The sequence below is a fragment of the Podarcis filfolensis genome, assembly GCF_964270895.1.
Source record: "Podarcis filfolensis genome assembly, chromosome: 17".
In the NCBI taxonomy this organism is placed as follows: domain Eukaryota; kingdom Metazoa; phylum Chordata; class Lepidosauria; order Squamata; family Lacertidae; genus Podarcis; species Podarcis filfolensis.
The window spans coordinates 38855072-38881434 of NC_139621.1; the positions used below are offsets into that span (position 1 = coordinate 38855072).

A 26363-nucleotide genomic window follows, 5' to 3' on the forward strand; every position below is an offset into this window, starting at 1 on the left:
CACAGGGGAAATGAGTGGGCTGAGGGTTAATTTAGGATGAATTCATTTGGACAATGAATTAGGGGAAACGTGGGTGTGTGTTCTTTGCAGTAGTCCTTCCCTCCCTGTGGAACGCCCTCCCACTGGATGTCAAGGAGATAAAGAACTACACAACTATTAGAAGACATCTGAAGGAAGCCCTGTATCGGGAAGCTTTTAATGTTTGATGTTTTGTTATGCTTTTTAAGCACAATTCAAAGTGTTGATGCTGACCTTTAAAGCCCTAAACGGCTTTGGCCCTGCATACCTGAAGTAGCGTCTCCGCCCCCAGCATTCAGCCGGACACTGAGATCCAGCGCTGAGGACCTTCTGGCGATTCCCTCACTGCGAGAAGTGAGGTTACAGGGAACCAGGCAGAGGGCCTTCTCTGCCTGCCCTGTGGAACGCCCTCCCATCAGATGTCAAGGAAATGAACAACTATCTGACTTTTAGAAGACATCTGAAGGCAGCCTTGCTTAGGGAAGTTTTTAATGTTTGATGTTTTATCATGTTTTTAATATTCTATTGGGAGCCGCCCAGAGTGGCTGGGGAAACCCAGTCAGATTGGCAGGGTATAAATAATAAATTATTATTATTGTAGAACAATAAAATGTCTCCAAGTGCTTCTGTAGCAGTGCTAGCCAAATGCCTTTGACATGCTTAAAAGTGGTTGGCGCACAAGGCATCCCATTTGTCCCCAGCGTTTGATAGGAGAGTATATGAGTTTTATCGCTGATTGTATGATGCCTGTCTGTGCATGATAGAGAAGGCTATATAAAACCGTGTGAATTGTCATTTCAGGCTTGGGTGGTATGTACCCCTATCTCTAAAAGGGGTACATTTTTTTCTAAGAGGTTCATGTGCAATTCCATCATCACACAAGCGTATCATGTGTGATATGACCTGAAGCCTGTGGTTCACTTTCTTGACGTTTGTTGTGCTCTGTATGAAGGTAATTTCTTGTCTTTTGACTGAAGCATAGTCCTGTCTGAGTTATATTGATACCATGTGGGGATGGATGGTTATTATTTAATATGCGGTGGATTTATAAACTCGTAGCTAAGAAAGGCTCTGTGCAGCAAACGGAATGTGTTGGGCAGTGTTTCTACAAATTTATATCTACAGTGGAAGACCTTGTTCAGGCTCTGTGTCGCAGAACTTTTTTTAAAAATGTGCAACTTGACATAAAACATTCCAGGAGGAAATTAGCCATTCCAAATTCAAGTTAGTTATGTTTAGTTACTGAAGAGATAGGTAGCATATTGCCAAAATAGTGCAACACTTTGTCGTGTTGATAAAGAGGATAGAAGCTTAGATAGTTACTTTATACCAATTCAGACAACTGGTTCATCTAGCTTTGTATAATTGTCACCGTCTGTTCCTCAAGATTTCTGCAGGAACTTGTGATTTTTTAAAAGAAATCCTCATGAAAACTCTTCAGCATTTTAGTGCAAATTTCTCCTAATAAACAAACTTTTGTTGCCAGTTTTGACAGATGTACACTTTTTTTTGCAAGCATTTTCTTCTAATATGATATAATTTTGTACACTATTTTCACCAATATACAGTGGTGCCTCCGGTTGCGGATGGGATCTGTTCTGGAGGTCTGGTCGGATCCTGAGGCTTCCACAACCTGAGGACCGCTTCTGCGCATGTGCGCACGGTGGTAGACCACTTCTGCACATGCGCGCGGGGCAAAACATGGTAAAATTCTTCCAGGTTTGCTGCTTTCGCATCCCAAAAGTTATGTAACCAGAGGGTTATGTAACTGGAGGCACTGCTGTACTAATTTTTCTGCACACTTACCCCCTAGCAAATGCATTTCTGTGGTGGGTGCCTTAGTTGAGATTACTGCCTTTCAAGGGATATGACTAGATGATCCTTTGGGTCCCTTTCAACTCCGCAATTCTATGATTGGTTGGGGAACTGCATCACAAAATTCGGATAAATGTGAATTTTTGCAGGGTGGCTGTGTTTTGGGTCTTATAGAATCATAGAAATCATAGCATTGGATGTCAAGGAGATAAAGAACTACACAACTATTAGAAGACATCTGAAGGAAGCCCTGTATCGGGAAGCTTTTAATGTTTGATGTTTTGTTATGCTTTTTACATTTCCAAGCACAATTCAAAGTGTTGGTGCTGACCTTTAAAGCCCTAAACGGCTTTGGCCCTGCATTTCTGAAGGAACGTCTCCACCCCCATCGTTCTGCCCGGACACTGAGGTACAGCTCCGAGGACCTTCTAGCGGTTCCCTCACTGCGAGAAGTGAGGTTACAGGGAACCAGGCAGAGGGCCTTCTCGGTAGTGGCGCCCTCCCTGTGGAACACCCTCCCATCAGATGTCAAGGAAATGAACAACTATCTGACTTTTAGAAGACATCTGAAGGCAGCCCTGTTTAGGGAAGCTTTTAATGTTTGATGTTGGAAGGAACCACAAGGGTCGTCTAGTCAAAGCCCCTGCAATGCCGGAATCATTTGCCCAATGTGGGACTTGAACCCACAAAGCTGAGATTAAGAGTCTCATGGTATTTTGGAATTTGATAGATTCAGTTTTAAATGGATTTTTTTTCCATTTTCCCTGACATTTGCTCTAAGGACCTCCTCCTTAAGTGTAGAGTGCTCTTCTTACCTAGCACTGTCAAGAGTCTCAGTTCTGAGGATTTTCTGCCACTTTCTGTAGGCGGAACTCTCAGCAACAAAGTATGGGCACACAAAAAAGACAATGCACATGGAGCAAATGTGTGAATTAAGAGGCACTTTATAGTGGGGAATGAACTTCACAGGTTGCTGATAGAAACTAATACTTTGTCACCAAGCCCAGCCATAATCTGTAGGTCCCTGAACAGTTCTGTCTCAACAGAGCAGCTCTCTTAGGCTCTCTTAGGATTACTCCGTTGACCACTTTCCTCCTTCCTTTTCAACCTTCTTATTTCTAGGAGAATGTTTCCTGCAATGAGAGTGAAGATTACCGGACTGGACCCCCATCAGCAGTATTACATCGCCATGGACATTGTGCCTGTGGATAACAAGAGGTACAGGTAAGAGCTGCTAAAGAATGGGAACAATTAACTAAGTGCTCCATTGAGAATCAGAGAGCCTGAGAGAGAGAGAGGAAGCTCAGCGCCAGACCCAAAAGGGTCAGAATTGCTTTTTAAAAAAGAAGAGAAATGCTTGGATGTGTATTGGAGTGTGCCATAACACACCTGGTTAAAAAATAGTGCACACACACACGCGCTCTCTCTCTCTCTCTCTCTCTCTCTCTCTCTCTCTCTCTCACACGTATATAAACTCACCACCACCACCAGTGCTTTTTTTCTTTAAAAATGTTTAGGGGTATGTGTACCCCTGCGTCCCCCCAGAAAAAGCAATAAATAATAATAATAATAATAATAATAATAATAATAATAATAGATAGATAGATTTGCAGCCATATAAATTTGGGCCCATGGGAGCATTAGGTCCAGTAATGTAGACCTGACACACACAATTCTAACTATAGGGAACTGGCAGACCTTAGATTGTCTTAACTTACTGTCAGGATGCTGTCAGCAGCTCCCGGCTGGTTGCCTGGGAAAGTATAAAGACAAGGGAAAGTTTCTTACAGTCCTTTTTTATTTAAATCTTTACAGAGAGAGGCTATAGAACCCAGCCTCTTGGATAATGGCGTTGTCCTGAGTGAATCTCCACACCCCGTCTCTCCCACTTCCTCATCACCTCCTCTACGGGTGCCACTAATTGTCCTCTGTCTTTGAGCTCTTTGATCTCCTACTTTTAAGACTCACCAGATTCTGGGAGGTGGAGGGTCTGGGATGCTATCTAATGACAACGTGTCACCCAGGTATTCCTCTGGCTCTCACATGACTTCCCAACTTTCCCCCTCATCTGCCTCTGAGCTGCAACCTTCTTCAAACCCCCGTTATAAATCTATACTGTCTTCCTTTTCCTCCTCCACCATTCCTCCTCTGCACATTCCCTGACACTTCAGTGCTTTTTTTTCTGGGGGGACACAGGGGTACGCATACCCCTAAACATTTTGTGAATCTAAGTTTGGCCTCATTGAGGGGCAGTATTTCAATATGAGTAGGAAAATGAGAGTACCTCTAAACATTTTTTTAAAGAAAATAGCACTGCTTACCTTGCTGCAAGTAACTCCTAATTCATTCTCCTCCCCTGTGGCTCTGAGCAAACAGAAACAATTGAATATGTCCCCCCCCCCACCCGCCAGTATTATACAAATATACGTGCCAGCTTCATTCTGCCAATAATACACAAATTCCCAGGATACACAGAGCAGTTCTCTATCTCTTTACTGCTCCAAGATGTAAACCCTGATATAACAGACCCCGTCGCCAGATATTGTGCTGCTATGATTGACATATATTGGAGGAAGGTGTGTGCCACCTTCACTTATGTACCTTACATGCTTTGATTTTATTCTGGACTATCATAATTGAGAGAATGGGTATGTGTAGCATGCTCTCAGGTGGTGCTGTGCTGTGGGTTAAACCACAGAGACTAGAACTTGCCGATCAGAAGGTTGGCGGTTCAAATCCCTGCGACGGGGTGAGCTCCCATTGCTCGGTCCCTGCTCCTGCCAACCTAGCAGTTCAAAAGCACGAAGTGCAAGTAGATAAATAGGTACCGCTCCGACGGGAAGGTAAACGGCGTTTCCGTGCGCTGCTCTGGTTCGTCAGAGGTGGCTTAGTCATGCTGGCCACATGACCCGGAAGCTGTACACTGGCTCCCTCGGCCAATAAAGCGAGATGAGCGCAGCTACCCCAGAGTCGGTCACGACTGGACCTAATGGTCAGCGGTCCCTTTACCTTTACGTATGTATGTAGGTGCTTTTACCTTATGCTGGCAAAGATTTTGATTTGATTTGATTTCATACTCTGATCAGAGTATGGGTTTGGAATAGGTGTAACTTTCTCCTGGTCCCATCCCAGCCACGCCCCCTATTTGGGGAGTTACAGCAGAATAAGTTATGCTGACTTAAGTTCCATTGGCTGAGTCGTCATTGAGCCAAGTTGTATATTTAGACCAGTGTATCTCTGGCACAGCTGGAGTGAGGGTCTCACTCTGGTGTAAGCTTGGCTGAGCTTTGGCTCAGCTGGGAAAGCCCAAGACCTGCCAATTTCAAACTCTCTCATCCCAGCAGATTTTGGGTGCGGATTCTGATGTTAATAACTTTCACTGAATAGAAAACTTTCAGCTTGCTATCCTCTTCATCAGTTATATATATTTTTACTCGCCCTTCACCCTGAGATCTCAGGGTGGGTTAGAACAATTTAAACATACGATATTAAAAACAGTTGAAGCAGATTACGATCAAGATAACAGGGTGGACACTAAAATGTTCATGGCCAGTGTTGCAGCACACCGAAATGAAGTCTGAACTAAGGATTTTTAGAGATGAAATCATGGGACCTCCACTGTGTAAACTGAGAAGCAAATGGCATTTGCAGGTGCAGAGTGTGTTAGAAGAGTCATCTGCAAGTAATGAAATATTCCTATTATATCTCTAAAGGCTTTCATCTGTGGATTAGTAGGGTTAACCAATTAGTCTGTCCCATGTGCAAAGTTTTCTAGGGACAGTAATTGGAAAAGAGGATTAATAGAGATGCAAAAGGGAGGAACTGGTTCCAGGTATCAGCTGGTTTCCATTAAAGATGAAGCACGCGGTTTCCTTCCTGTGCATATAATCTGAGCCTGAACGCTGTTGGGTGAGTGCAGAAGGAAAGCTCTTAACAGGAGGGGGACTACAGGTGTTGTCTGTGTCTGCACTTTGAATAATAAAGCCTCCTTTCTCACATCCTTGTCTCTCGCAGGTATGTGTATCACAGCTCCAAGTGGATGGTAGCGGGCAACGCGGACTCCCCTGTGCCTCCAAGGGTTTATATTCACCCCGACTCGCTGGCATCTGGGGACACCTGGATGCGGCAGGTTGTCAGTTTTGATAAACTCAAACTGACCAACAACGAGCTAGACGACCAAGGCCATGTAAGTTATTAAGAAGCACATTCCCTTTTCACCAGCCTTTTGCTCCAGACCTGCCCCTTTCAGCTCTGGGCACCACACACTACAGGGATGTATTCCTTAGCTCAAAGCCCTTCCTCCAAGCAGGGGCAGAAGAAGGGGTGTGTGGTGGGGGCGGGCCGACCCGGGTGTCACCACTGAGGTGACAAAATGCCGGGTGGCACTCACCGCGGGGCCTGCAGCGTGTCCGAGCCATGTGTCTCTCCTGGGAGTGACGCAGTGACTTGGGGGCCCGCAGGCTCTGCGCTGCCCCAAACGGTTCCCCCCACTGCCTCCCCCTCAGTTGTAGGGCAGCTGAGTGGGAGGGGGCAGGCAGAATCCTTGGAAGCCCTGTGGAGCGTCCTGCGCCGCCCTGCGGGCAGTTGGCCCCGCCCATGGGCGCAGGGTATATGCGCCGCCCCAGGTGCCCGATCATCTTGCTCCGCCACTGCCTTCAAGGTTCAGCTTCTGCTCTTCCTGCAGGGCCATAGGAAGTCAGGAGCACAGTGTGTGTGTGGGGGGGGCATGCAGGCCTAGCCCAGTGCTCCTATCCAGCCACCAAGGGTCGTGTCAGCCAATTGGACTCCCGCCGGCATGGGTGAGAAGGTGGCTCAGGGAAGCCCTGTTTTGCTCCAGTGGGGGTGGGGTCATTCTGGCAGTGAGGACTGGGCTGGTGTCCCCCTGCCCAGTGTGTGCATGCTGTCCTACCCTGGACACTGGCAACCAACGGTAAGAAGGTTTAGAGACTACAGTCATACCTCGGGATGAATACGTGTCAGGTTAAGCATTTTCGGGTTGCGCTCCACGGCAACCTGGAAGAAATGGAATGCGTTACTTCCGCGTTTTGCCGCTCGCGCATGCGCAGACGCTCAAAATGACGTCACGTGCATGCGCGGAAGCGGTGAAACGCGACCCGTGCATGCGCAGACGTGCAGTCGCGTGTTACGTTCACTTCAGGATGCGAACGGGGCTCCGGAATGGATCCTGTTCGCATCCAGAGGTACCACTGTAGCTCTACTGGGGACTGGGAGTGACTGCAGGGAACATAAAACACCGGTTCTAAAAGATCTACGCAGCCTCTCAGGATGTTTCTGAGCACAATTCCAAGTGTTGGTGCTGACCTTTAAAGTGTATCCACCCCCATCATTCAGCCCGGATGCTGAGGTCCACCTCTGAGGGCCTTCTGGAGGTTCTCTCACTGCAAGAAGGCAGAGGGCCTTCTCGGTAGTGGTGCCCACCCTGTGGAACACCCTCCCACCAGATGTCAAGGAAATAAACAACTATCTGATGTTTAGAAGACCTCTGAAGGCGGCAGTCCTGTATCAGGAAGTTTTAAATGTTTGATATTTTACTATGTTTTTATATGTGTTGGAAGCTGCCCAGAGTGGTTGGGGCAACCCAGCCAGATGGGTGGGGGTATTATTATTATTATTATTATTATTATTATTATTATTATTATTATTATATAATTCTATCCTCATCAGGCTACTAGTTTGGGAGTCATTTGTTCGGTACCCATCCCCAAATATCAGCTCTGAAATTTTTAGAAATCCGCTCCACTTCCCAGTGGGGAGGAGTTGCGGTGGACCGTGTGGCCACCCACTCCCCACTGGGGGCAGCGGACTTTGTCCCCCATTGCCTGGGGGATCCCGGCCACGTCAGAGCCCGGCCAGCCAATTCGCTGGCCGGGTGTGTGTGGCCGGGGCCGTTTAAATGGAGGAGCGAGCCAGAAGACTTCCTCTTTGGCTCGCTTCCTCAATCACCCGCCCTCCCTCCCTAATTTGCAGGTTAGGCAATGGCCTTGCTTTGGACTTCGGTTGGTCGCCTTAGTTGTCCGAGGGGCCTGGTAGGAATTTTTCCACTTGGCAAATTGGCACTGGCCACTTGGTTTTCGCCTACCTCGTAGCAATCATCACAACTTTGTTAGGGTTGCGGTTAGGCATTGTTTGACCTTGTGGGGGGGAGGGAAGGTGTGGCCATCACCTGCCCCTCCATGCTTAAGGGTATTCCGTTAAAGGAACCCGGGGGTGTTGATCTAGTCTGAAGCCCGGCTGGGGTGTTAAGGCCTTGACACGACCCCGATGGGAACACCAGGGGGAGCTTGAGTTCGACAGGGCTCCTCCTACCAGTGGCTTACCCTTACTGGACTTCCTGCACAATGGGCAGGAGTCAGATATAGTCAGGTCCAATCAATGCCTAAGCCAATACTGCTCACATTCTGTAATTTCAATAAAGTTGTGGCCAAAATTTGCCTGATAACATAAACCTAATATCAGTGTCCTTGTGTGAGTTATTTCCAATGAGGGGGTGGCTGCAGGGTCTCGACATGCAATGGTGCATTTCAAGTAAATCTCCCTTGCCTTTCCTCTGTTTTCCCAAAGATAATCCTGCACTCAATGCACAAGTATCAGCCCCGCGTCCATGTTATCCGCAAAGACTTCAGCAGTGACCTGTCTCCCACCAAGCCAGTTCCCACAGGTGATGGGGTGAAAACCTTCAACTTCCCAGAGACTGTCTTTACCACCGTCACTGCTTATCAAAACCAGCAGGTAATGAAAAAGATGCTCTAGCAGCCCATCTACTAACCACCGCCAGGTTTCGATCTGCTCTTAAATGAAAGCTATGCTGTCTGTGCCAAACTATGGCCCACTAATTAATACATTTATAAACAAATCTATCAGCAAAAATGTCACAACAAGCCAAGTACTGTTACAATGCATGAGCAGAGTGGTGGTCTCAGCAATAAGTCAGCAGAGCAAGCGAAAACGACAGCATAAGTTAGCTTTGAAAGAAAAAGACAGGTGGTGTAACCCAACTTGTGGAAAAAAACCCCCACACACAAATTCCACAGAGGAACAGAATTTGTCATAAATCAGGAACAGAAGGAGATTTGCAACATGGACAGTTGAGTTTACAGGCTGTTGATATGGAAATATTAAGTCTTTGGAAGAATTCCAGTAGGAACCAACCTAACATTAATGTCAAGATAGCCCAACAGCGTTTCGACTACATATGTATATTTCAAATCTCAAAATCGTAGATACACGTTGAATTTTGCAGAAGACAAAGAAACCCTTTCTGCGACTTTATGACTTTAAGCTACTTACACAGCTATTAAAAAATTGTCCGCGTTAGGAACTCAGGAAAACACGGAGAAGTGTTCAAGGGCTGAGACCAGGCTTTCCTCATAATGGGTATCTGTTTTCTTTTCCAAATCCTTCATGAAATCTCTCTCTTGTGAGGTCAACCAGCTGCAATGTAAGATGCACAGTGTCATTACATAGTATGTAGCTTAAAGCATATGAAAGCACAATCTGTTTTCTTTACTTGGTCCCCTGACAAGATCAAAACTCTTTGCCCTGTACTATAGATCCTACAAAGTAATGTATGTTGGTTCCAGTTTTAACGCCATCGGGCATTGTTCAGCAAATTCCTGAACAGGACAGGCTAAAGTAGGAATTGCCGTCTGTGAACTTTGCCATTCTCCCAGAAACAGCTGACGTGCGAAGGACTGAGTGTGCTTTGCTGCTTTCTTGAGCTCACTGTAGTTGGAAAAACAAATACCAAGATATGAGAGAGATGGAAATCTAGAAACACCAATTGCAGCTTTGAAGATAGAATGCTTTTCTGAGATTTGCTATTTTTATAGCAACATAACCTCCTAAAAGCCGACACAGCATTTCAACTCAAGGAGAAATGATAAAAGGAGCGGAGGGAAGGATAAATATGGTTAGGTGTGAGCAAATGCAGTCTTCATTTTAGCTATAGATCAGTGTTTCCCAAACGTGCGCTTCCAGCTGTTTTTGCACTATAGTTCCCATCATCCCTGACCACTGGTCCTGCCAGCTAGGGATGATGGGAGTTGTAGTCCAAAAAAACAGCTGGAGACCCAAGTTTGGGAAACAGTGCTGTAGAGGAAGGTGGCAGGGATGCCTAAAGGTCTCATAGAATAAGCGACATGGGATTTTAGGAAGAGCAAGGGGTATTGATCAGGGATAGCTGATTTACAAGTTGAAGAAACAAATACAGGCACACACCACACACAATATACAATACAAGGTGTGTGTGTAATTTAATTCTGAATAAAATGCAATTGAATGAAACCCAGAATTTACAGTGACATAGAACTGTTAATTTACCATTTATGGAAGCACTCATTCATTGTGCATGCCCCTAACTCAACTGCAAACTGTTTAAGGAATGAAATATTCTCCATAGAATCTAAGTTAATTTACATTCTGTTACAGATTACACGATTAAAAATTGACCGGAATCCATTTGCAAAAGGGTTCAGGGATTCTGGAAGAAACAGGTAAGAGAGTCCCTGATTTCCTTTATTGTATCATCCTTCTCTGGTAAGGGTGCTAGAACAGGTCCCCCAGGCACAATGTGGTGCCTTATGTAGTTAAAAGACCCTGGAATCAGCATCTGGGGCAGCAGATGGATTCACTTGCATCTTCAAACATGGCTGTGGTCAGTTTTATTTGTACCAGTCACATTCGCTCCTCCCCAAGACGTGACTGATATCAAATCTAATGACACTTACCATCTGCTTTGCTCTGCTCTTTTACAATCAAGCAATATATGAATGTTATGAAATAAATAAATCTGCTGCGCGATTCTCCTCTCAGATCCTTGTTCATAGCCAATGCTATGTGCATGAATCACTGGACCAGGTTATATGCTTTGGGGAGGGCAGCGATCAGAACAGATATAGGCTGTCGTGCTGCTTTAATTGCCCTGGTTTCAGTGGGTGATTCTGATCAGGTTGCCCAAGCTTGATAGTTCCAGTTCTTCACAAGGCTTTTTGAAACAGGCACTGATTTCCTAGCCCAGTGATTGCTTTCCTCTTCACCATGCTATGGCATCCACCCCACTAGTGGGAGCAGAATGACTGCAGCCTCGCTGCTTAGAATCTTGTAGGCTCATAAGTGCGTGTGGTCTTTCTGCTATCAAGACCAGAGGATGCCCTTCCCTAACTTCAGATTTTTTGGACTACAACTCCCATAGGCCCTGCTGACTGGGACTGATGTGAACTGCAGACCCAAACATCTGGAGGGTGCCAGGTTTCCTCTCTTATTTGGGCAAGTCTGGGTGGTTTGGTAGTTCTTTTGGATTTCTGATCCAGTGAACATTGCAGATGGTGGAACAGCTTGAAGCGTGTGTGTTGTGGGGGAAGGTCCAACTCTGGGATTTTAGGCATCGTCTCCCAGGGATCAATTCTGGACCAGACCCTCCAGGCTCCAGGCCCATAAGAGGCCTCCAGGACTTGATACACAGTGAAACCCACATTGCCATGGATGCAGCTCTCCTTGCTGCCTTCTAGCAAGTAGCGCAACAGAATATGAGAGGTGACATCAAGGAAAGTCATAGTCTGAAGGCCAAGGAAGGCTACATCAGTTGGTTCTTGTGGGAATGTTCAGGGTGGCAAGAGAGGATATATTGTTTATCAATATCCTTCCTAACTTGCACTAGCAAGTTCCTTTACTTCCTTTCTCCTTGAGAGCCAGTGTGGTGTAGTGGTTAAGAGTGGTAGACTCGTAATCTGGGGAACCGGGTTCGTGTCTCCGCTCCTCCACCTGCAGCTGCTGGGTGACCTTGGGCCAGTCACACTTCTCTGAAGTCTCTCAGCCTCGCTCACCTCACAGAGCGTTTGTTGTGGGGGAGGAAGGGAAAGGAGAATGTTAGCCGCTTTGAGACTCCTTCGGGTAGTGATAAAGCGGGATATCAAATCCAAACTCTTTACTCAGCAGAGTCCATTCCCCTTTACACGGCAGAAAACTAGTTGCAAACTCGTGTGAGTTTCTTAAGACAATACGCAATTCAATCTGGCTTGTCCAAACTGAAATGTGTTCTAATATTTTCCTGGTAAGACCCCTCAAATCCCTCCTAAAATAATAAAGACACCACAGTCTTATTCATAAGCAACAAAAAGTAAGTTTACTCACGATCAGGCAGAGCACAGTGTGATCCCCGAAGGCAGCCTTTAGGCTTAAAGTTACAAACCTGTAAAAAGAGATAACCTGGGGGACTGCTTGGCTGGCAGATGAATCAGGATGTTCACAGAACAAAAAAGAAGATTGGAGAAAGGAAGGTGGCAGCATGACTTGTCCTTTTACCAGGTCTGGAAAGGTCACGCCCACCCACTAGTCACGTGCAAGAAAGGATGCTCCAGGACAGGAGGAACAGGAAGTTTTGACTGGCTGGACCAAACATTCCCTTGCATGTCCACTCTAGCAAAACAAGGAATGTTGTATTTGACTGCTCCCAGTGGTTTACATCCCACAGTTCTGGTGTATGATGATGATATAATCACTATTAGGCCTAGGAGTCCAATCTGAACTCAGTCTGGAGTTTGGATGAACTTCCCACGCATCTGGGAAATTAGTCATTTCTGAAAATAATTTCTAGGATGGGCTGGAGGGATTTGTCCCTTCCCTGATGAAACATGGGTCTCAGGGGGGACTGATAGATTCAAGAGCCTTGTTTGGGGAAAATTGGGAAGGGCCAGGGAAGTTTGTGTAAATAAATTAACTGCATTCAGCAGGTCTGAAGGTGCTTGCCAGTGATGAGAGTGGTCCATGAACATGTGGCTGGGGGGCCAAAGTCCAGCATCTGAATGAGACATCCTCAAGGTTTTGGCCTGGTGCGGTTGGACTCCCCCCCTCCCAAAAAAACCTCTGGGAATCACAGAAACTTGTGGCTCATTAACATTAGGTATAGGGCAGGAAATTGCTACACGGCTGCGGCTGCGGAGAGCTCAGCGCAGCTTTCTGCTGATGTCAAACAGAACTGAAATCTTTAAGGTTTCTGCCCCTGGGGGGCTTATTGCAGGGAAGCCACACAAATAGTTGTGAGCGTTAACGAAGATCCTGCCAAGATTTTGTTGCAGGGTTCAGCCAACGAGATGCTGTAATTCTCAGAGGCCTTCTGCGGAGAAATTGGGTGGAGGGGCTAAAGGGAAAGGCAGAATAAAGCTGTCCTGAAGAGGTTTTCTATTGCATTACATACACATTAATTTTGCTCAACAGCCATTCCCTCACCTGTAGAATCGGGGGACTGTAGCGGGGGACCATTATTATTATTATGATTTATTGAATACAAATACCGCCCTATACCCAGAGGTCTCAGGGCCGTTCACAGAACAAAATCAAAATATAAAACCACAAAATATATAATTAAACTAAAAACAACAACCCATTACTCCCCTTCCACCACCACCCCATTTTAAAAGAGCATAGGATGTCAATCAAATCAGCCAAGAACATGGCTCTCAAATTGAGGACATACTACAGTTCCCAGGATTTTGGGAGGCAGTGGGAGAGCCATGACAGCTTAATTGCTATAAAATTGATATACATTTCAAGCGTAGATAACCCCGCTGTGTACTTTGAATTACTCTTGTCTTCTTTCTTTCGCCACAATTTTCAGCGTCATAGTTAGCTTTGTACAGAACCAGCAGGGGGCTCTGTGATTATTCTCAATTCACCCAGATTTTTTTTTTTTTACTACTATTATATGTTTCTCACCATCGCCATACAGTGTGTGTATCAGGGTATGTAAAATGAGAGTCGTCATAGTGATCCATAGTCAAAAGCAGAAGTCGGCAAATGTGTCCTCCTTTTTGCTCTTCAAAATATGGCAACCCTAGTATGTATGTGTGTACATGCATGTACACACACACTCTCCCTCATTGTAATTATATATGTCCTTCCTTTCTGGATACACAAGGCAGTTTACAAGTAACATGAAAGATACATAAACAGAATGCCAGTATAGGTAAAGGGACCCCTGACCATTAGGTCCAGTCGTGGCCGACTCTGGGATTGCGGCACTCATCTCGCTTTACTGGCCGAGGGAGCTGGTGTACAGCTTCCGGGTCATGTGGCCAGCATGACTAAGCTGCTTCTGGTGAACCAGAGCAGCGCATGGAAACGCCGTTTACCTTCCCACTGGAGCGGTACCTCTTTATCTACTTGCACTTTGATGTGCTTTTAAACTGCTAGGTTGGCAGGAGCAGGGACTGAGTAACGGGAGCTCACCCCATCGTGGGGATTTGAACCGCCGACCTTCTGATTGGCAAGTCCTAGGCTCTGTGGTTTAACCCACAGCGCCACCCGCGTCCCTAGAACGCCAGTAAACATTATCAAAAAAGTGATCAGAAATATTGTCGTGTGGACAGCAGAAAGGGATGTGCAGTCACCCTCTCTACCTTCTCACTGCTTGTGGTTCCCAGTTTTCAACCCTTGATTTGCAAAAGCATAGCAAAGCTTTGGATTAATTAAAAGTAAATAAAACACAGTAACATAAATGCAGGATGTTTACATATACCGGTAACACCAGTCCTGAAAGACCTACATTGGCTCCCGGTATGTTTCTAAGCACAATTCAAAGTGTTGGTGCTGACCTTTAAAGCCCTAAACGTCCTCAGCCCAGTATACCTGAAGGAGCATCTCCACCCCCATCGTTCTGCCCAGTGAGGTCCAGCACCGAGGGCCTTCTGGTGGTTCCGTCTCTGTGAGAAGTGAGGTTACAGGGAACAAGGCAGAGGGCCTTCTCGGTGGTGGCCCCCGCCCTGTGGAACGCCCTCCCACCAGATGTCAAGGAGATAAACAACTACCTGAGTTCTAGAAGACATCTGAAGGCAGCCCTGTTTAGGGAAGCTTTTAATGTTTAATAGATTATTGTATTTTAATGTTCTGTTGAAAGCTGCCCAGAGTGGCTGGGGAAACCCAGCCAGATGGGTGGGGTATAAATAATAATTTATTATTATTATTACTAATGTTTCAACTGATCAAACGCTAAAGCAATTTTTCAACAACCAAAATGCTGGCTATTAAAATCTCTAGTGTTTGGTCAGCTAAGTTACCTCATGGGGGTTGTTATCGTGAGGGTAAAATGGGGTTTTGGAGAGCCATGGGTGCTCTCCACAAAGGAAAAGTGGCAATAAATATCCATAATTACAAGGGCAAAAACTATTATTATTATTATTATTATTATTATTATTATTATTATTATTATTTTATTTGAAGCAAGCAAGCTCGGAATCTGGGGATTGCGTCTCATCTGAGGGGGATCAACAGCTATCCTTCCCCACTCTGGGGGTGCACCCATGACTTTTGCCTTCCATTACAAACTTTCCTTTGTTCAAAACTCCCCCCAGGGCTGAAAAACGAGTAGCAAACAATCAAAAAGGATTACAATATTAGTATCCTATTTCATCAAGCCTTTCCTTTTAGAAACTGTGTCTCTCCCCCACACTATATCCTGGGATAATTGAGGCCTTCTCTGCCCCTCAGTCTCCAGCTTTTGTTTCTTTTTATTAGCTACTGCAGCATTCACACGGTGTAACGTTGCCATTAAAAGCATAGTTTGCTGTCCATTTGTAAACCTATGGGGCAGGCTCCAACACCGAGTTAGGCATTCCGGTTCCCATTGGTGTCAACGGGCTTAAGCACGCTTAACTGCGCACCGGATTAAAGCCATGGTTTTTATTTGCTCATAAATGCTACCAACCCTCAACCCTCCCCCTTTTTTTCTGGGTATAACCCTGCACAACCCTATAAAACCTGGCTGAATTAATTGGTGGCTTGGGAACACCAACCGAAATGTACTACTCCACAAAACAAACTTAACCTAGTGTGGTGTAGTGGTTCGCTGGGGTGCTTGACCTGGAGGGAGGGAGAGATGGAGGGAGAGCGAACAAGAGAGAACCGGAGGTTCAGATTTCTCTTCTAGCATATTAAATCCAGGCAAGCTGTGGTATTATCTCTACCAGATATCCCCAGTATAGATAATGCCACAGCTTGGCTGGATTTAATATGCTAGGGGAGAAATCTGAAGCCAGGTTCTCGTTAAATGAGTAGTTACAAAATAATGAGGCACTAGGTAGCCAGTGTGAACTACAGGTTACAGTTGTTGAGTAATCAACATGGCACAAGCTAAGTAAGGCAATAATTCTACAAAATGCATTCAATGTGCCTTGAATATTTCATACCCTAATCATCATCATCACCATCTGTGCTTTTTTTCTGGGGGGACGCAGGGGTACGCATACCCCTAAACATTTTGTGAATCTAAGTTTGGCCTCATTGAGGGGCGGTATTTCAATATGAGTAGGGAAATGAGAGTACCCCTAAACATTTTTTTATAGAAAAAGCACTGATAATAAAAATAATGCCCCCCCCTTTTTGGTCTGTGTCTTGAGAAACAGAAATGGAGTTTGTTTTTGTTTTGGGGATTTTTACACCACTCATTTGCTCCGATGCATTTTGTTTAATGTCTCTAGAGAGATGAATGTAAAGACCAGAAGAAATAAGGCTATGAATCCTTACAGAGAGTTGTCATTCATCTATCTGGTTTTAAAATACAGTTGTTAGGGTGCTCTTTTCTAGCCCCTTCCCTAACAATGTTCATCTTCTAACCCCACTCCTGCTCAGCTCCCCTAATTTGCTCAACCTCACTGTTGCCATTCCCTCATTAGGGATACTTTGCAAGTAAAAGCAGAAAAATATTACACCAGCTAACTTTTCTTTATAAGTGCTTAAAAATGCAGCAGTTCTCTATCCTTGACTTGCTTCTGTGAGACCCAACCCATAGCTTAAGCTGAATGCTGGATATTGTGATTATTCAAATGGTATTGAAAGTGTTAAGCTGAAAGGGACAAAGTCTATGTGTGTTTTATCAAAGTGTATTCTTAATTTCATATAAAATCCCAAATTTATTTGGAAAACGCTCTACGACATATGCCAAAACAAAACAAATCCTCCCCAACTTTCGTAACAAATCTTTGGCAGATTGCTCTCATGGCCATTTTGCCTTGGAGAGATGCTACTTTCCATCAGTGACGGTTTGGCGTTCTCAAATCAGAAGTGAAACTTTTAGAGATGCAGTTGCTTTCTGACAACTGAGATTGGCGGTGTACGCTGGGGGTGGGGAAAGCTTTACAGATCAGCTAGGTGGGGTGGAAAATGTAGCAAGATATTCCAGATGCCAAGGAATGAACACTCAGAAGACAGCAAAAACACTGTATGCTAGCAGATGCGGTGAGGGGAGACTGCCCATATGGAAAGAGTTACTGAAACAAAGAGATACGTGGAACATCTTTTCCCATTTTGGGGGAACAATGGGGTCATTTAATATATTACCTATTAATAAAATGTAATGGCACTAAAAAAAACAACCTAAAAACCCAAAAGAAAATCAAACAAGAGACAGTAAATTCTGAAGACCTATTAAAGAGGCTAGGTTTTTAAAAATGAAATGGAGCCTACAGTTTCCCTCTTTCTCCTTCCAGTCCATCATTAACGACAGAAAGAAAAATGAGAGTTTGTGATTGAACAGACAACATTAGTCCGCAATAGGACTGGGGGGAGGGCAGAGAATAGGAAACCTGAGCTGACAGGCAGGCAGGCAGTCCACTTGGACCAGGTCATGCATGAGAGCTTCAGTCTTGGTTAGGAATTCAGATCTGCAACCATTTCATCAAAGTCTGATATCATCTTGTGAAACTCGTTCTCCATGCAGTAGCAGCCCATTTGGCAGGGTAGAGCCATGAAGCCATCTTCCAGAGACCGGTGACCCTGGAGTTTGCCAAGGTGGGACAGCAGTGAGGTCTGGGATGAGTGGAAGTACCCAATTGGTTCTGCTGGTGCATCTACTAAGCCCCAAACGTGCCCTTGCCCTGCTCCATCCCACCACAAGGTCCACTACTGCTTGAGAGTAACTGAGGTCCATGAAAACATGGATGTTGTTGTTGTTGTTTAGTCATTTAGTCGTGTCTGACTCTTCGTGACCCCCTGGACCAGAGCACGCCAGGCACTCCTGTCTTCCACTGCCTCCCGCAGTTTGGTCAAACTCATGCTGGTAGCTTCGAGAACAGTATCCAACCATCTCGTCCTCTGTCGTTCCTTCTCCTTGTGCCCTCCATCTTTCCCAACATCAGGGTCTTTTCCAGGGAGTCTTCTCTTCTCATGAGGTGGCCAAAGTCTTGGAGCCTCAGCTTCAGGATCTGGCCTTCCAGTGAGCACTCAGGCCTGATTTCCTTCAGGATAGGTTTGATCTTCTTGCAGTCCATGGGACTCTCAAGAGTCTCCTCCAGCACCAGAATTCAAAAGCATCCATTCTTTGGTGATCAGCCTTCTTTATGGTCCAGCTCTCACTTCCATTCATCACTACTAGGAAAACCATAGCTTTAACTATATGGACCTTTGTTGGCAAGGTGATGTCTCTGCTTTTTAAGATGCTGTCTAGGTTTGTTATTGCTTTTCTCCCAAGAAGCAGGCGTCTTTTAAACATGAATACCTGAGGTTAACTTTAAAGTACCCTTGGTGGTAGGATCTGAAGTGAGTTGTCAAAATGAGGAGCATTGCTGGATCAGGCCCATCTAGTCCAGCATCCTGTTTTCACAGTGGACATCCAATTGCTCACAGATAGGTTCTGAGCACAACTGAAAATCACTTTCTGGAATTTCCAGAAACATTACTGTCTCCAACAGAGGAGATGTTTCGGTCCAACATTCCCTGACCTTGTGCTATTGTCCAAATGTTTTCTTGGACTACATTATATCTGTATGCTTATTCCCTTGCTATAGTTAAGGTTTGGAAATCTGAAGTAAGCCCCTGCCCTGGATCTGAAGCAAACTGGAGCTTGTTTTAAGTGATCCAAAGCGAAGAGGCTCCTTATCCGAAGGAGGTTCTTAAGCCATATTTCCCCCACACTGCTAATAAACATTATTTCTGGTTTTCAAATGTGTGAAGCAGCTCTTTTTAAAGTTTCTTTCTGGAATGTGTTAGCGTTAACAATGCAAATTCACACTGTTGTGTCAACTTGAGCCTTGTGTGACTCCTGTGGATTTCACGTGAACCAGAAAAGTTTGGGGGTTTTTGTGGTGCTATAGCCTGTGCTGTTGTGAGACTGCAAGGTGGAAACATCTTCTGTTCTTACACTCAGCAGCTTAGCAGCTAATAAACACTGTACAGCAACTTCTCATCTCTCAAACTTGCTATTACAATACAGAGTTTTGCCAGGCTATATATTTTAAACATCCAGACTTCCGGGGTGACTTTGGAAAGTCAACTGAGCAATGGCATGCATGTTCAGGAAACCTTTTTAGCTGCAGCAACACAAGCTCCCTTAAGAGTCTCTAGGGACCTGAGGGCTGCAGAAATGGAACATGAGCAGGTTCTCAAATTTAATGAGCCATAAGAAAGTAGGCCAGCGATAGGAAATAAAACCAAAGAGGGATGAGCGAGTAATGGAGGAAGGTTAACTGGTCTCCCCTGATTCCTCCTCACTTCTCTTGCTGTTTCTTTCCCCAGTCCTCCTTTAGCTTTGCGGACAATAATGAAGGCTGTTAAGCCAACTCTGAGTTTGGACTCCAGCTCTGCTACAGGCCTTGAATGCGGCCCCTGGCTCATCACCTTCTGCCTCACTTTCTGCATGGGCTGTTTAATTTTTTATTTATTCGTGTCCCTTCCAGAGGTTTTCCCAGTTCAGAGTCTGAGGCACAGCTTGGAAAGATCAGTTGTTCTGATCAAAGAGGCAGTGCCAAATTAATCACTGAAGCCGCTTCTCACAAAGGAGTGGATGATTTAGAAGCCAACAGGAAAATATGAAGGGGAAAACCTGTTTGGTAAAAAAATGGGTGATATTAAAAATCAAATAAAAAAGCACAGGTGTGCACAACATAGCAATTCAGAAAGTTTCTGTTGACAGAGAGAACAATAAAGCTGAAATAATCTCATTTATTAAAGTGGCTCACTGACATTTCTCTCTCTCTCTCTGTCTCTCTCCCTCTGTTTTCATTTCACAGAACTGGCCTGGAGGCCATTATGGAAACATATGCATTCTGGAGGCCTCCCGTGCGCACGCTCACCTTTGAAGATTTCACCACCATGCAAAAACAGCAAGGTGAGCCATTTTATAATGGGCACCAGAATGGTGGCAATGAAGCAACTGCAGAGCCGCTCTAATGGGCATATGGTATCCAGCTGAATCCCTGATAGTCCAGGGACTCTTGACAGCCGTGCAGAGATATAAACCAGAAAAAGTTCAGCTACTAGTTTCAGAAACAGGGGGAGGTTTCATAACAGGGGCACTTTATAGCCATTGCAAAGCCCTCTGTATGGGTAGTTCATATCTGGGCTAACACCCCTACTGTATGGGAGAGAGCAGCACATGTGCTTTGAGTTTGGAAGATCCCAAGCTGAACCTCCCACTTAAGCAAGATTTCAGACGAAAGGCCTAGGAAAGGCCTCTTTGCCTGAAAACTTGGGAGAATTGCAGCCAGTTGGAGTAGGACAGGGCTGGGGGAACCTGGATCCCCCCAGATGTTGTTGGACCCCAACAACACTTTGTTGTTGGCGTCCATCTGTCTTGAGAGACAATGGAGTGCTCCTCAAAGGGTGAAGACAAATTGAAGTGGCCTCCCCACTGCCTGGGCAGTGTGTATGGGCTGCCCAGGTGACAAGACCTCCCTCTCGGCCTCCCTGATGTGGTCCAAAGGAAAGCAGAGCAATGTGCTTGGCACCAGCTTGGCCGCAGTAGTTTCTGGAAGGAGGTGTACAAGGTGCCTTCTAGCCGTCCTGGGGACTCCACTCTGGATTTGTGTTTACTCCTTAGCCTTTTCTCCTCCTGAAGATATCCCACAAGGTAGCAGAGGTTCAGGGTCCTTTTTCTCGATGGGCTACCTTCCCAGGTTGACGAGCCCCATCTGCCCCCCATTTCCCTCTACAACATGTGCAGAAACTGCCTTCTTGACCATTGAGCCCACTATTGGTTTCATCCACTCAATCCACCAGAGCCCGTCTTCAAATGCAGGGGGAAGTCCCTAACTCGCTGAGGGGTTGAGCCCCATTGGCTACCCTCACCTGGTTTATCCAGCCAGTTGACGCCATTTCCCGGGTCCCTGTCAAATGCTGACAGCTTTTAGGAGCCACAGGTGAGAGCTGAGTGCAGGTAGGGACCAAAGGTGGGCAAGCTACCCTAGAAGGAGCATGACATATCCCCCATCAGATACTACCCCTCCCCTAGCACCCCATACATGGGAGTTCTAGCTTGACAATATCTGGAGGGCCATAGGTTCCCTATCCCTGGAACAGACAATGCTAGGCTGCAGGAGCCCATGGTCTGAATCAATATACGGTTTCTTTCTGATAGAGAAAGAGGATGCCTAATTAAATGAACTTACAATGAAAGGTGTCTGGTCAACTTAATGGTGGGAATGTCAATGCATTTTCAGTTCAGCATTGGGTTTCCTTGTACGTGGCTGACTTCTTGCTCTCTTCTGCCTTCCTTATTTCTTCCCTTGTTCATCTGCCAGTTGAGATGAAGCTCCTCGTTTGTAAGTTTACTGTTCCTGCACTGCTTTTTCCATCTCGTCACTGCCAAGGAACATGGAGCCCTGATAGACGATCCTTGCCTTTAGCAAAGGCCAGGGCTGAAATAAACCTCCGCTGTTATTTTTTCCTGGGAAAAGTGGCAACATTTCCAGTGTGCTTGTCACAATATCCCCACTGTGGTTTGCATTCTCCCAGGCAACTATGCCCAAGGATGGTCTTTTGAGGGATCACCAGGAGGGTCTGCCCCAGAGCCAAGGATTGCCTCCTGGGTGGTGACCAAGAAAGCAGGGAGGAGCTGTACTGCTTTGCTGCCTTCCCTTGTCAATAAATATAAGGCATAGGTACCGCTCCGGTGGGAAGGTAAACGCCGTTTGTGTGCGCTGCTCTGGTTCGCCAGAAGCGGCTTAGTCCTGCTGATCACATGACCCGGAAGCTGTACACTGGCACCCTCGGCCAGCAAAGCGAGATGAGCGCCGCAGCCCCAGAGTCGGTCATGACTGGACCTAATGGTCAGGACCTTTACCCTTTATGAGAAGGAAACTTCTGTATCATTCTGTTTTGTCAGATGTGTGACCTACCCAGTGCTCCCCCCCTAAAAAAATGTTTAGGGGTACTTTCATTTTGACCCAAGAAAACCTCCATTTTATAGTTCAAATCGGGAAAAATAAATACAGTAAATGGACAAAAGTGCAAAGATTCACAAAATGTTTAGGGGTAGGCATCCCCCTGCACCCCCCCAAAAAGCACTGCACCTATCCAATTTTCAGAGGTATTTTCTGGGTGCTGCTGAAAATCCTCTCTCACCAGTCCAAAGCTCTTTCAAGAATTTAACACCTAACCCAAAAACAAACCATCTCTGTTGCTGATTATGTTCCATTAATGCTACATACAAAGACCTCAGGGACCACAGATTTTAGTGATTTGCCCCTGTTATGTACTGAGCTGAATCCTAGACAATAGGATCCAGAATGCAGCAGTCTGATTGGTCCGCAGGAGCCACCCAATCCAGCTCCATGTGGAAGTGAATCAGCAACCTGATTGGCTTGCAGGAGCAGCCAATCAGGCTGCTGGATGAAGTGAATCCACAACCTGATTGGCCTACAGGAGCAGCCCGTAATTAGCCAATCACACGGGGCCCATTGGGTAAATAATGTATATATAACACACGTTTTGGGGAAAGTTTCATTCATTCCTACTACGAGCTGAATAAAGAGCATAAAATTCAAACTCCACTCCAAGTATATTTCAACCGCCTAGGACTGGAATATCTGTTCTGTTTGATTGATACCCTTGGTCAAAACGTTGTAAGTAAATAGTACTTTCTACAACTTACATGTGTGGCCAGGCTAATAGCAGTCTTTTTTTTCTTCCCCTTTTTCTAGAGGGGTGGTGGTGTCAATATAGAACTTTATAATGGCATGGGAGTAAAAAGTTGACACCCCTCCTCAATATATTTGCTCTGATCCAATTCAGAATGCCCCATAGCTGTTTTTAAAATAAAATGTTGGGAGATCAGATCACACATCTCCCTCATCCCATCTATCTACTATAAGACTCTGAAAGGTAGCCCTGTGCCTAAAGGCTTTGACTCAGAGCCTAGGGCATGTTTTAGCCGCACATTTGTATGTGAGCATCCTTGGATTATCAGGCCAAGTGTGGCATTTTCTGCTCCAGTGATTAGATGGACCACTAGGCCTTGAATCCATAGCTGCACTGATAACCTTCTGCCCCAGTGGCTATCAAATGACATGTTCATATCAGCCGCAGCAACTGCTGACACAGTCAAGTAATATAAGGAAAGGAAAATATTTCATGTATTTTTAGCTTCTTTAAATGCAATTTGGCAGCTGAAAAACCAGGAAGCAAGCCAAGACCATGTGACCGGTGAGCTCCCTGCGGACGTACTACCAACTGTTGCCTTGGCTGCTCATTCAGGATGGCATCAACTAAAATTTGTCCCTAGTTCAGGACCCATTTGCCAAAGTCATAAATGACTTTACACCTACAGCTTTTATGGTCTTCATTTTGTGTGCAGCTTTCCTAAGAGACCCTCAAGGATAGCTAAGCTCAAGCAAAACGGGAAGTTTTAAAGGCATAAGGATTTGACACCCTGGAAGAGACAGGCGGTTTTGCATTTTTCCAGCTATGTAAAACCTTGAACCCAGTAGAACCAAGAGCTAAGAGCAATTTAATAACGCTGCCTATGCTAGCCCACCTTTGCCAACAAAGGTCCGTATAGTTAAAGCCATGGTTTTCCCATTCGTGATGTATGGAAGTGAGAGCTGGACCATAAAGAAGGCTGATCGCCAAAGAATGGATGCTTTTGAATTATGGTGCTGGAGGAGACTCTTGAGAGTCCCATGGACCGCAAGGAGATCAAACCTATCCATTCTGAAGGAAATCAGCCCTGAGTGCTCACTGGAAGGACAGATCCTGAAGCTGAGGCTCCAAGACTTTGGCCACCTCATGAGAAGAGAAGACTCCCTGGAAAAGACCCTGATGTTGGGAAAGATGGAGGGCACAAGGAGAAGGGGACAACAGAGGACGAGATGGTTGGACAGTGTTCTCGAAGCTACCAGCATGAGTTTGACCAAACTGCGGGAGGCAGTGGAAGACAGGAGTGCCTGGCGTGCTCTGGTCCAGGGGGTCACGGAGAGGCAGACACCACTAAATGACTAAACAACAAAATGCTAGCCCATGTTGCTAGCCCTGGAAACAACCATCTGAATCTTATAAGGAACCGACTGAAGACCTGTGGCACATTACTAAACAACTAGAATCAGGCTCAACACAATGTTTGCCCCCTGGACTCCTGCTCATGTGTGGAAGATTATGTTCTTTGTGACTAACTTCCTTATGATTCAGCTGGACTTTTATGACCACCGTGCAAAACATGAACTCAGTGCTTTCTGAGTTGCTGAACAAGAGAGGTTCAGGGCTGATCTGTGGACTCGCCAGCATTTTACAGGCTCTTTGACATATATAAATTATTATTATTAATTACATTTATATACCTCCCTTCACCCAAGGATCACGGGGCAGTTTACAATATGAAAACACAAAAATGCATAACATGGTAGCAAACAAAAACAATAGCCCTCCCCCAGTTTAACAGGTCATTTAAAAAAATAAAATGTGTTTCATTGGTTTTCAGTTACAAATGGTTGTTTAATCAGCCAAAAGCCTGGGAGAAGAGGAACATTTTTGCCTGGTGCCCAAATATATGTAGTGAAGGCACCAGAGAGCCTTTCTGGGGAGAGCATTCCACAAGCAGGGAGCCACAGCAGAAAAGGCCCGATCTCATGTTGTCATTCTCCAGACCTCCTGCAGAGGAGGCACACTTAAGGCCTGGGGTGATGATCACAGGGTCCAGGTCAGCGTATGGGGAGAGGTTGTCCAAAGTAATCCCTACAAGTAGCTTGTAAATAATTGTTGTTTTCCATTTATGTCACTTTCCTTTAGGAGAATTAGGTCAGAAAGTCAAAACTGATTTCAATAAACAAAAACAAGCAAGCTGTTTCCAAAATAAATAAATAAATGAGATTAACACAATCTTCCTTCCTTCCTTCCTCTGTGCTTTTTACATAACTGAAAGTCCCAGTCCACTAAGATCTCAGTCATTATAAATGTTTTGTAGTTGGCTTATTTCTTTTTAGAGGGGCTTAGGAGGACATTAGCAGGATTAGGCCGTGAAACAATGTGAGAAGCACAGCCCAGACGACAGATTTCGGCACGTCCGTTTCACTAAGAAATTCTCCTGCGCAAGCCTTTATTTATTTTTTATTGTCTATGTTTTTCTCATCTTCTAGAAGCACTCAGAGTGGCAGACAAAGTAATTGTAAGATCCAGGAAACAGTTTCTTGAAACAGTAAGAAACACAGCTGCCACTTTAAAAGCAACAACTGTGAAACTCCTAAAGCCTATTACTGTAGCAGCAAAGCGTAAGAAATGATACGTATTAAAACTGGCTACAGTAAAGCTATTTGTGTCACACATTAGAAAGTCCCTTTGGTGGAAGACACTCCAGGATCAGTTCCAAAACGCCACTGCTGTTCCTTCACAGAGTGCTGCTCCTGTCCATCCATGTTTTTGTAGTTACCTGCAAACACAGGTAACTACAGAAGGGCTGAAAATTAATGCTAGGCCTACTCAGATTATACCCACTGAAATTAGTGACCATGACTAAATTAGGTCTACTAATTTCAATAGGTTTTCTCTGAGTAAAAGTTAGCTCCACCCACAATAAATGTGTCCCCTTACTCAGATCTGTTACTAGGGGTGGGGGTGGGGGGTGGGAGGGAGTGCTAAAAATGTGAAAAACTTCCCTGGCTATATTAACAGACATTTTGAAAGGGATCCTAATATCTCCTCTGAAGGCAAAATGAGGAGAAAATGTCCATTATTATTTTTTAAAATGATTTTATTGTTCACACTTTTTGAAACAAAGAGATAAATTTGGGACAACCAGGGAATTTGATAATAGATTAAATGTTGTTGCAGCAGGGGACTAAATCAGAACCAAGTAATACTTAATACTTAGTATTTCTAAGCCCTAAACACAACCAGAACCTTGTTTCTAAGATGCCAATATGCCTACCCTATGACTACAGGAGCGGACTGTTTTGTAGAGGGGTTCCATTTCAGCCCTGTTCCGCTCGCTGTTCTGCCCCCATTCTGTCTTCTTCCCGGTCAAAAAGGACCTCCACATTGGTGATTGCTCATCAGTTGGACGTGTCTAAATATTGCCGCCTGTACTAAAATTGATTGTAACATCAGCTCCTTGATGATATTCTCATTATGGCATCTCTAAAAACCTTCCAAGGAACGCTGAGGTTCCCTGAGCAATGTTTTTAACTTGTGTACAACGGCACATCATGTTCTGTGTGTGACTGCTTGTTTGATTTTCAAAGGCTTGCTCATCAATAACATTACTGAGCAAGTAAGTGGCATTTTGCCAGACCAGGACATCGCGTCTTTCTCCTAAGAAA

The 26363-nt window shown here is 45.2% G+C and overlaps 1 protein-coding gene across 1 annotated transcript in view; it reads left to right on the forward strand.

The window, feature by feature from the left end:
* The window catches only part of TBX15 (T-box transcription factor 15), a 95354-nt gene that overhangs the window by 58725 nt on the left and 10266 nt on the right, over positions 1–26363 (forward strand). Inside the window, exons 3-7 of the mRNA XM_083593453.1 lie at positions 2956–3057; positions 5848–6019; positions 8416–8583; positions 10282–10346; positions 19848–19945. Of these exons, the coding sequence (XP_083449579.1) occupies positions 2956–3057; positions 5848–6019; positions 8416–8583; positions 10282–10346; positions 19848–19945 (605 nt within the window). The remainder of the gene's footprint in view (positions 1–2955; positions 3058–5847; positions 6020–8415; positions 8584–10281; positions 10347–19847; positions 19946–26363) is intronic.